The 12,539-nt window shown below is 37.4% G+C and overlaps 1 protein-coding gene across 1 annotated transcript in view; it reads left to right on the forward strand.

Annotated features, from left to right (window-relative positions):
- Window positions 1–12,539, forward strand: part of rspo2 (R-spondin 2) — a 64,741-nt gene that overhangs the window by 19,239 nt on the left and 32,963 nt on the right. The window contains exon 2 of the mRNA XM_082149369.1: window positions 8,799–8,987. Coding sequence (XP_082005495.1) covers window positions 8,799–8,987 — 189 coding nt within the window. The remainder of the gene's footprint in view (window positions 1–8,798; window positions 8,988–12,539) is intronic.

Here is a 12,539-nt window from a genome sequence, read left to right on the forward strand (position 1 = left end):
TCTTGTTGTTCCAAACCTGTATACTTACTTTTTGTCAAACGCTAAAGGAGGTTTAAAAAAGAAATTTGATTTGGATCACTGGCAGGTGGAAAAAGAGGGTCTTGTTAGGTCCGCTAATGCTCAATGTTGTGAAACTATCCCAGGCACGTCTTTTCTCTGATCTTTTGGCAGCGAAATTGCTCTTTCTCCATGCAAAAAATCCACTGCTAGCTGTTTAGCATGTTTGTAGAACAGCATGTGTGACTGAATTGTGGGATTCAGAACCCATTGTGCCACAGGTGTGAAAATTAGGTGTGAGGTTTATGTGTGATAAATTACCAACAGGTGTGCTAATTTTAACCGTTCCACTTCCCACCCTCTCCACCACCACCCCCATCCCCATGTTTCTCTGCCACTTACACTGCTATCATTTCTTATTTTTTAAGGTCTTTTTATAAGCATAAATCAAACAATTTAATACAAATGGAATCATTTTAATTCATTTTAAAATAATAATTTAACTAAATAATAATATTAAAATATTTAGCTAGTGGTAGAAAAATAAAAACTGCTCAAAACAGATAAAGTCTCTTTGAAAAAGTCTTACTATTGTGCACAGATTTGTGAGTCACTTGCATTTATCTTTTATTAAGGATGCTTTAACTGGAAACAAGACTAAAATACTGTTTGAGAAAATGATTCATCTCAGACCTCACCTCTGAACTTTCTTTACAGACCTGAGACCATAATAGAACATCTCACTCTGAAAAGAATTCATGGAGTGGAAAAATCTACTAACTTCCAAATTCCATTCTAAAGAAGAAGAGTGAGCTGTGCAGAAACATAAACATGTCTTCTCACACATAGCCTGACATGACAGATTGCCTTTTGCACCTTACAGCACCTGTCTTTGTTCCACACATAAAGATTTATTTTTTTAGCGTGTTTACAAGATTCATAACAGGTAAAGTGCTATTTGACCCCTCATTCAAAACTCTCATTGTAGAATTACAGCATATCAGCAGGTATTCATTGTATTTTTCTATTGTATTTGCTTTTTTAAATGAGAATTTACATGAATCAAAATGTCTGCTCTTTCAAGCTTAATTGCAGTTTGCCTGAAGATAATGCTAATCCCTTTTCACAGCCCGTTAATATGATATATTTCAGAATGAAATGGGATATCCAACAAGAAAATATGTATATAAATTATGTATATATGTACATATTTATATCTTTATGTTGAATTCAGTTTCTTTAAACAATTTTTCTCAAGTCTCATTCCCACCAGGGATTGAACCAACAACATTTTTGGTTACCAAACTTGGATTTTAAAAACTACCAAGAGCAGCGCAAACTAGCATCTGGTTTAAGACGTGTTTTTTTGGGGCGGTAAATAATGGAACTTGACTAGCGCAAACCTTAGTAAATCACCTTGCATGATTCATTTCAATACTCTCCTCCCATGAATTCTTCGTCTTAAAAGGGAAACAATACAGTCAGCCGCAAAAATAACTGTGTCCGCCTTTTCAGCACAAATTTTTCACTGTAGTTTTTTAACGGCAAAAGAGGGTTTGGCGCAAGCTGTTAGTAAATCTGGCCCTAAGTCAACTAAATAAATGAATAAATGTTTCATCAATGAGAAAATGTTCAGTTCTAGAGGCACAGTGTAAATAATTGGCTACCTTAAATGACTGTACTTTAAATGAATGACAATAATCAGCCCGTATGTGTGCTCTGCAATCTCTCTGCGGACTTAAAAGCCAAGCCAAGGTATTAGCATACACGTCAGCAGGTTTGCCCTCAGGTCTGAATCTCCTTTTGTCTTGCACCAACTGCAAAGAAACACTAACACCAGTACCAGCTGCCCAAACTCACAAGGCATGTTTCGATATCATGTCCACCGATTCAATCGCGGTGATCCAATCTACAAATCCATCGGTGCTTGCCATGCCTCCCGGGCCTGTATCACAGGAACACTCTCACTAAGCTAATAAGCCAGTGCCGTGAAACAAATGTGTTTACTCAGACACATGGGTGCAGAATCATTATAAGTAATGGGATTGCCCTAAATTGTAAACATATGCATACAGTACAATCTGTTAAAGTAAACTGGAGTTAGGGGGGAAAAACATGGATGCCTAAATCCTGACTATTTCCAGCTGCAAAGTAGTCGGAGGTGAGGTCCAGCATATTTTCTGCTAAATTTGAGGAGAAATGTGCCTGTAGAGCAAAACGTACCCTTGCCATATCCCACCATTCTGGCTCTGGTGTATTAATCTTCTGCAAAGTGTGATTTCCATACCCATGACCATGACAAATAAAGTCAGATGCAACAAATGCGGGTGGATTGATGCAGTTTTCCATGTACTGCCTTAAACCATGTGGAACAATGTGGGGACTGGCACACTTTTAGTGGATGATCTGAAAGTTTTATTGCATACTCCCAGTTTCTTTTCCATTATAAGAGGCGAGCGTTACTGATTCTAAATGGTTGGTTTACCCAAAAATATTTACCCTCATGTTGTTCCAATGCCGTATGACTTTCTTCCTTCCACAAATGGAGATTACAATGAAAGTGAATAGTGACTTAGGCTGTCATTCAGCCTAACACCTCCTTTTGTGCTGCACCGAAGAAAGAAAGTTATACAAATTGGAACAACATGAGGGTGAGTAAATTGATGACAGAATTTCAGAATGAGACAGTTGACTCTGTGCTAACTCTGACTTTTCTCTCGATTCTCATTCATGTAATGCTGATTACTCATTAACAGATACAAATCCTAATTTTAATAGAACTTTGAGTGGTCTTATTATATTGTATCATATTGTTATTCTATGTGCTCCAATACTTATTTGTGGTGGATTTTGTACGGTGGTTTAAAGCAGTGTTGTTATTGATATCTACAACATTTTTTTGTTTTGTTTATATATATATAATAATAAAAATATATATATATAAAAAACACTTGCCTTGGCAATTAACTAAAATAAATAAGTATTAAAATGACTATAACTGAAATAAAATAAAGCTAAATTGAAAATAACTATACAAATGACAAAAGCACATGACACAATTACTAAAACTTAAATGAATATGTATTATATAAAAGCTAATTCAAAATATGAATAAAAATTATATCATTATATTAATGATACTAAAATAATGCAGGTTTAAAGGTAAAGTATTTTCTTTTTTTCATTAAAGAAAATTTTACTTATCCCAGTTTGCTGGTCTGACAACTTTTGGCTCAACCAATTTAATTTAAGTTGGTGGTTTTAACTTTAAAACACAATTCTGACATTTTAGTGACAATGTCATTTGAAGCTCCTGTAAAACTAGTTTGTGTGCAAAATTAAGACAAAACAGATTGTAATTGATCCAACTTTTGCTTTACTTAACAGTAGCAGAATTATAGCTTATGTAGAGAGACAGAGAATGATCTCCCGTCTGTCTTTCAAACAATTCTTACTTATTAAATGAACAAATGAATTAGCCTCATAGTTGTAGGTACTGTGCTTCTTCATGGCTTCCTCTTTTTCTTCTAGAGATTTTTGTATTTTAACTTTTTACAGCTTTGAATCCTGACAGATGATGCATGATATCATCTAGAATAGATTGTAGGGAAAGGGATGATGTCACCGTATGATGTCATAGGTATTTACGAGTGTGAGAAAGAGAGATCATTGGGAGTTGTTGGGAGTTGTTGCACAGTTGTTTAAGAGTCTTTAAATGTACCTGAGACAGTTTTTTTTCTCTCTGTCGGTTCTCACTCACACTGTAATTACTGTTGATCAGGATTCAAAACAAAGCCAGCCAAAGCTGAATGAAGGCAACACAGTCCAACAATGCCGTCATACGTTGTGTTCTGAGCTTGTGATTCGCATGAATGAAGGACCAAGAATTTTGCGTTTACCTGAATGAACCACAGTCTCCCCACAGAAACTGGGCACAGTGAAACTAGCACACAATATTGTTGGTTAGATATTTTACTCCTCATAAGTTACATTTCATTTCACTAATGTCTGCAGATGAATAGTTGTCTGCAGTTGGATGCCATACCTGTCATTTGATGTTCCTGAGAGGATGTCAACAGGGATGTGCCGATTATAGATGAGAGAGGAAAGCAAGTGCCCAGAAAACTGTGGCGAACGATTGAGAGAATAAAGGAAAGAAATGAAAATAACGACCCTTCATTTTGCTCCCCAAACAAATCAAGACATCCACCTCTAATCCATTTGTACTGGTGATTTTATGTTGCCTCATAAAGCCTCATTCTTGGCTAACAGAAATGGAGGAGACCGTATGATGAGCTGTCTGTTGGTTATTTTACACCAGGGTTCCTCAAATCCAGCTTTGGAGAGCTATCCTGCAGAGTTTAGCTAATTTTCTAGTAACTCTGAAGACCCTGACTAGCTTGTTCAGGTGTGTTTGATTAGGGTTTGAACTAAACTCATTTAGGCATTGGTCCTCCTGGACCGGATTTGATGAACCCTGTTTTACACCATACAATGTCACACTCTAGACGATTTGCAGAAATTGTCTCGTCTTCTGGTCAGGCTGCAATAATTTGGAGTCCTTGTGGTGTCCTAAGCCCAGATGTTCAAAGTGGATAAAGGTAAATACAGTTGTTTAGGTTGTAGATGGATCGTTTAATGCATGATGAAAGAAGGCACTTGCATATTTTGGTTTTGTGAAACATTTGTCCCGTGCTCTCAGTGTAAACTATTTTGCTTTGTTATGGGAAAGGGCAGTTCAAAGAGAGGTGCACAGGTTGTCAGGTTGATGTCAGGGGCGTTGGAACAGTTTCAAAGTAGCGAGGAAGCATTGAAGTCAATATTACAAAGACAGTTTTTTTCCCTTGGAATATTGTGTTGAATATGGGTTTAAAGCTGCATCTTTGCATGGATAATGAAATTTAATAATCCATTATAATACCTAATGTGTTACGGATGCCATATCAAATTATCCACTTGCACAGTTTTAATGAGGAAAAGTTCATGCTGCAGAGATTGGATTTCAGCATTATTATTCATAATTGCATGCATCAATTTCAGAAAAGTAAATTAACTGTTGTTGTTTTCTTCCCCAGTTGTGATTCTTTAGTTTGCTGATGTGATATTATCCTTTCATTTTATTTGCTCAGTAATGTGCACAAATTGAAACTTGGATAAAACATTGAGACTATGAATGTAAAGCCTAATATCTTATTTTGTTTATGTTTAACTGTAGTTCAGTCAAATCGTAGTCAGAACAAATGTTTATATAATTTTTTTTTTCAGGATAGGGGTGAATTTTTGTGAAGTTAAAACAAGAAATGTGTTTCTCTCTCTTGGTTCTTAGTCTTCTTAATTTTAGTTCTGCAATATACGCTTGCCAGCATAAGTTACACTCTGGCAGGTTAACATGACAGACTTATGGTAAAGTTTAAAGCTCACGCTGGTATGATTCTTGGAACAAAAAACACTCTTAGCAGCCAAATTAGGCTTATCCACTGTAATTTACATAGAACTCGAAATTCTGCCAGACCGACACACTTAGATAATTAGCGTTCTAGAGTGACTTAAAAACATAGCCGGAGATGTTGTTTACATGTATGAAAGCCACTTGGATCGTTCGGTTTTTCTTGGATGGACTTTTATCATTCAAACAACGAGGGCAGATTTCTGTGCGAATAAGACGCATAAATACCACATGATGGCTATGACATAACTTTACATTTTCTATTTAGCTTGAGTTTAAGTATAAGTAGAGTTGAATGCAGAATATGAATGAGGTCCTACTGGGCACTTTTTCTTGTTTGTTTCCCCTCTTGGGTCCCAGTGTCTCTTTAAGGCCTGATTTGACAGTGATATTGGAAAACCATCAAATTTTCTGGTTTAGAGCTTGAATTTAATCCCCTTGATGAATTGATGAAAATACGATTCAGAATGGAAGACTCCGGTCATAGCTCCAGGTATAAATCAGCTGGCGGTGAAAAGATTTCCGTAAAATGTGGAAGCGCTGGGCCCTCTAGGGTGGCTCTTGGACACCCTTGCCCTAGACACACCAGATCCCAGCATCCTTTTTGACATGCCTGTGGTCAGAGCTGGGAAAGCCGTCCTCAGACATGCTGCTGTTCCAAAAATCTCGTATGAGGCAAAAAAAAAAAAAAACGTCAGCTATGCCGTATCCCTTACTCTTTCCATTTATAATTACTAGGCCAGTGAGAGCATGTCCCGTCAGTGCTGGTCTGAATATCATGCCATACAATTGATAACAAGCAAAACCCTGCCAAACACAAGGTGATGAGGGAAGCGATATGATCACTGATGTGATTGTTCATAGTTGATTGTGTTGCTCAAGCTCATGTTGACAGCAACAGTTAAAGTAATAATTTAACTGCCCCATTTAACTCTGACAGTGGGATGAAAGGAATAACACCCCTATGATTAAGAACAGGGGAAACGGTTTGTGATATTGCCATACCACCCTCAATTAACCAAATTCAGTAAGGGAAACACTCTGATAGTTTTCGGCTTTTTGAAGTTCCAACCTCACGCCAGTCCTGGTTTCCGCCTGTTCTCTGCACTACGATCGCAATCAGGTCTGAAGTATGTGGGCTGAGTCGGGGAGATTTTTTTTACCAATTTATGGTGAATGTCAGGTTTCTATAAACATGTTCAAACTGTATACCATATGTCCATATGTGTGGTTGGGGAAAAAATGTGTCCAGATCATTTCCTTGTCACAAAAACACTGAGGTCACGTGACATGAATCAAGCTACACAATAATGTTGTCTATTTTTTGGTTAACATGAAAACAATATGATAAAACCCCCAAAATGCTATAAATATTCTCTTTTGATGTAGCCTTCCTAATCCGTTCTAAAGCTTTTTGTTCCAGGATAGTTGATTGGCAACATTTCAATTTTACAATGTAAACTTGAATGTGTATAGCACATGGTATTGACTGTGTAGCATAATAGATAACATAAATGCTGTGATGAATACAAAAAATATATATTTTTATAATTCAACATTACTGATTTTTTTTTTCTCACTACAAGAGATAAATTCCTGTATGGTTCCTGTATGTCTGTTGTCACATATTAAAGGTCCCAAGCGTATCTGATCCCAAGCAGTCAAGCATTTTTACTTAAAATTTCCAGTCCTTTATCAAGTTTAAAATTTTGAAATCTATATTAAAGACAAAGGTTATGTCTTATTCTGCCCATTAGCATATTTTAAAGACAATATTGAGCACTAGGAAGGGCCTTGTTCAACTAAACATTAACATAAGCATGACAACATTTTGCAGCAAGCAAATGCAGTGAGCTACGAATGCTCAATGGTTTTAAGGTGCATTCTGGGAATTTCTAGTGAGCAAATTTTTTAGTGCACAGAGATATTGACAAGAAATGGTTCATTTGGGGAGCAGATTGATTGATGAAGAGTATTAGAACGATGAACGGCAAACCTTTATTCCTCCTTGTGTATGGTCTGTCCAGTGGAAAATGTTTATGAATGACACATATTACATCTTTTTAAGCCATACAGAATTTTCTTTTTATGTGGTGCACTCTTAATTATTTATTCAAACTGAAGAAAAGATTAGGGAAAAAGGGAATGGGAAAAAGGTCAGCGAAATGCATGATTTTTTATAAAGCGTTTGTGGTGGGTCGTCCAGTTCGGACTGTTACGGTTGATCTACGGTTTGTGATATTTAAAACTTGGCTCCAATCAATAGCAATGTCTCTGGTTTGCAGCTATTGTGTGCGCCCAAGGACATTTTCCTGTAAAGGGGACGCTAAGGCGCTTACATTAAGAGACATTTATTGTGAAACGGTATGGTCGTTACTGGCTCCTTTGTCTTCTACCAGGAACATGATCCTTCTCGGAGTCAATGCGGTTTTGGGCTTTCAGCGGCTGTCTGAACTAAACTTACAGGAGTTGAGCTTTGAATCAAATCACTGTGCTGCGAAAACGTCAGGCCTCGCTAGTGTCACAGTAATGACAGTTTCTTTAGTCAATGAAAGTTTTATGTGTCAATGAAAATGTCTTAGACAGTTCTATAGCAGCACACGTTTAACCATTCAATAGAGCCCTTTGTAGTTAGCTTGCTCTGTGGTGAAGCGGTTTCAACTTAACGTTTCTGATTTGATTGCAAGAAAGGAGTCATGAACTATCACCATGCTCCCTTGAGCAAAGCACTTAACCTCAGTAAGTGTACAGTAAGTTTAGTTGTTGCTAAAAATGTGTGCTTTTGTCTTGGTACTTACAGTACATTCTGCATTCATGTAGGTCAAGATTTATTTTGCTGATAGTATTTAAGCAAAGAATCTTTCATTTCTATATTCATCCTATACGGGATGCAATTTGTCCCTTATTTTAGCGTCTCACATTAAAACACTTGGGAAAGCTTCTGTATGTATCTCATTTGAATTGATTTACTATTCAGCATACAATTTTCATTATTAAACTATTGCATATTAGAATATATTGGAAAACAAATTGCATGCAAGGGTTTACAAATGTGATATGTAATGATTATAACATATTCATGTTATATTTTGGCTAGGCTAAAGTTAAGTCAATAAAATGTCTTCATTTCTTATACATATACTGTAAATGGCTGCACATGGTGACTGCAACATTTTGTTTTTGTTTTTTATTTTGTGATCAATTGTCACATATCACCGGTGTTTTACTGAAATCTCTAGTGGCATGTTCTATAAAGAAATGGAGATTGTTGGCAAACCTAGTCAAGATGTCACTTAAGCATTATACGATGTTATTAGCTTTTAAAGTGTCTGTTTTGTGTCTTCCTTTATTGCAGCTAGCTATGGAGCTTATCCTATTTGTAAAGGCTGCTCGGTGTGTTCAAAGGACAACGGGTGTATGAACTGCCAGCCCAAGCTCTTCCTGTTCCTGAGGAGGGAGAGGATGAGGCAGTACGGCGAGTGTCTCCACGCCTGTCCGTCAGGCTACTACGGCATGCGCGGGACAGAGATCAACATGTGCTCCAGTAAGAACCTACACTTACTCACTCACATATACACACACTGCCTATTTGTAGCACAGGTGTGTGGATACTGAAGCAAAGACATGCCGCTTTAGCATTCTTTACTCTGTAAAGAATATATTTACCGTGTCACATGCTGTGAATAGGCCTACTCAAAGTAATTTGGCCTTGTATTTGATACAGTCAAGTCAAGTCAGCTTCATTTACATAGTGCTTTTAACAATAAGGACTGTTTCAAAGCAGCTTTACAGTGATACTAGGAAATTAAAGTAACAGAGATTGTTTTGGCTGTACAGGAGCTCTAGAATAAAGTTATTGTCCATCTAAAGTTAGTTTTGATTGATTCACTTCCGTTGCAAAGATCATTAGTTATTAACTTAGGGGCCGCTTACACGACAACGCTTAACGCGTTCCGGCCCGCTCATTCGCACAACAACAGTGCCTGGTGGCTCGAGAACGCAAACCTTGAGATTGTTTTTTTACAATAAGGTTTGAGTGAACTGACAAATCTGACAATGTCAATTTGGCTAGTTAGGACTTTGCAAATAGGATATTCACTATTGAAATCTGTAATCTTAATCTTATGCTTATTTGTTTTACTTATAATGCTTATATGCTTTGACCCTTTTTCCCAGCATTTTCCATGTTTTCTATCATATGTTTAAGCGCTGTCTGTAGTTCCTTAACTACAATCAAAAATATCTAACTTTTATATTACATTCAGTTACAACCATTACATCCAAACAGAGATGAAGCTAGAAGCGACCAAACACCTTAGAAAAGTGCCACGTTTTATTTTGTGTCACCATACTTGGTCATGTAACTACTCGTGTAACTGTATTTAAACAGGGAAAACGTGGAGGTGTTTGGTCGCTTCTTACTTCATCTCTGTTTGGATCCTAATGAATGAACTGGGCTAAGCTAAGTGCTATCAAAGCTATCAGAGCGATTGATTGCACGCACTGAGACGAGAGAGGTATGTATCAACTCGTCTTAGTTAAGGGAATAACATAGTTTAATATGAAAAAACGGTGGAGTGTTCCTTTAAAAGTTACAATATTTCTTTCTTGACCTAGTGAGTTAATACGTGGCGTTTGAGATAGGATTCTTTATAAGAAGAGGACGTTTAGTCGACTTCAATTATTGACTAGTCAGATGTTGGATGTCACCCATCCCTAGAAACAAGAATGAAATAGGAAAACAAATTTTTTCTGCTAAGAGTAATATAATAGTCCTATTGGAATTGTTTATCCCCATCCTTCCATGCCCTGTATTTCATAACCTTATTTTAACATTTGTGCCAGGCCTGAGACACTCAGGACCTTTGAGGTTAAGTGAAAAGCCTGAGGTGTTGGCTTTGTACTTTATGTGAAAACAAAACTCTAACTCTTTGGACTGTTCGAGCCAAACTCCTGACAGACAGACTTGAAACCTCAGAGCAGTGTGTCAGGACCTACAATGCTAATAAACCCAGATGCAGTACAGACACCCCTGTATAAAAACATGTCCCTTCTCACTAGCAAACTCTATACAGATTTATCTGCCAATTTTATCAAAAGAGGAGGAGGTGGAAACACCTAAAACGCCTCATTTACCATAAACTGGATGTACCAATTGAGGCTACTTAGCGTTATAGAGCTTGCCTGTTCTCCACTAGTAATCAAAGTCATTGCACCTACATTTTGTAAGTTCTTAAGTTGTGGAGAAGGGACAAAGGCATGTTGTTTTCTGAGACTGTCCTCCAACCATTCGTTGTCCTGGTTGAATTTTGATTTTAAATGATACTGATATGTGGCCAGTTAATCTGGATTCCTTTCCAGGAGAACTTCTCCCAGAACAAAACCTCACATTGTCACGTAGCATCAAATCTCCGCGCAAAGCCTACTTTGATGTGATCACTGTTTCAGTGACTTTGTAATCCAGCTTCGCATTTGACCCATCTCCTTAAGTTATGCTTTTTCTGTCATCTTCACTAAGCTCTTCATGTGTGCCAGTCATAATGGGATGTTCTATCAGGGTTAGCGCGAGAACTAATCGTCGGGTCACTGGGAACAATTTCGAACACATCGCATCCGTTCAAAGTCACTCCGCAAGTCCGCATTCTCTCTTGTCAGGGTTTTCAGCACAACTACAGTTCGTTCTTCCAAGAGCCTGAAACAGCGGATTACATTGGAGTTGATCGTGTTTTTAAAAAACATGCTCTGAAATCACTTAAGCAGCAGCTGCTTATCATTAGACCTTGAATGTGTGTGTGATCCTATCTCGTTTAAGAATGCGTCGCAGTATCGCCAGGCCTGAGCGAAAACAAAGGCAAAGAGGAGACAGGTTTGCACTACATCAGTCCAGACTCTTCCGCTGGAGCCGTGGGGTGGTGTCGAGCGCTTTTGAAATCCAAATTGAACACTGACCTTCCTCTGGCGAGCATCATATGCGTGACCCAACCATCTAAAATGTGTAGAAGGAAGATTGCATAATTGACATAAATGGATAGTTCACCAAAAAATAAAATAATAATTATAATAATTCTGTCATAATTTACTGTCAGTGCAAACAAACATGACTTTGTTCTGTACAATACAAAGGAAGATACTTTGAATGATGTCCATACTATGAAAGTCAATGGGGTCCAGTGTTGTTTGGCTGAGAAAAAGTCTAACATCAATTGTTTGCAGATATCACTTGGTTTGATGTTTCATTGTTGAATGCAACAACAGTCATTCATTTTAAGTGTGGTATGTTTTAATTGTAGGTCAATTTAATAATAATGAAAATAATAACTATTAAAGTGTCCATAAATGTAAATTCAAACCACTCTTAAAAATAAAGGTTCTTTATTGGCATCTATGGTTCCATGAAGAACCTTAAACATCCACCTTTCATTTCCATAAAAGGTTCTTTATAGTGGAAAAGGGTTCTTTAGATTATTAAAACATTCTTTGCATGAAGAAAAAAAAGGGTTCTTTAGATAACTGTTCACTAAGGTTCTTTAGGGAACCAAAAATGGTTCTTCAATGGCATCACTTTTGGAAACTTTATTTTTAAGAGTGAAGGGCCATCTAAATTCTCAAATGATCTTACAGACCTGTAAAACTCAGTAGATGATGATTGATAGAACTATTTGAGAGAGACATACTTGGAAAGCTTGTTTAATAATTACCTGATCTCACAAGATTGTTTGACTGTGTGCGCGATAGCCTTTCTGCTTTTGGTTAGTTGCTCCTAAACACTGCTGCAGCCTACCACTTAAGCTAACCAGATAAAAAGAGAGTGTGGGGAGGATGAAGGAGAGATAAACGCTGGAAAAGAGATTCAGAATGCAGACAGAACTGGTGTGCTGGTACCATCAGTTTTTCCACAGGTTGTCAAGTGGAAGCCCTCTTCCTCATCCATCTTGAACCCTCCTTTTCTCCCTTTACATTTTAAATCTTTCAGTGTCACCACAAGGAAACCCCCCCATGCCCTCTTTCTCACGGATACATAAGCAGATAAATGCATGAAAAGCCTCTAGACTGAGAATTAGGGTATAACATGCAATCAGGGAGAATCATAACCTTT

This window comes from Leuciscus leuciscus (assembly GCF_965113295.1).
Source record: "Leuciscus leuciscus genome assembly, chromosome: 20".
NCBI classification, from domain to species: domain Eukaryota; kingdom Metazoa; phylum Chordata; class Actinopteri; order Cypriniformes; family Leuciscidae; genus Leuciscus; species Leuciscus leuciscus.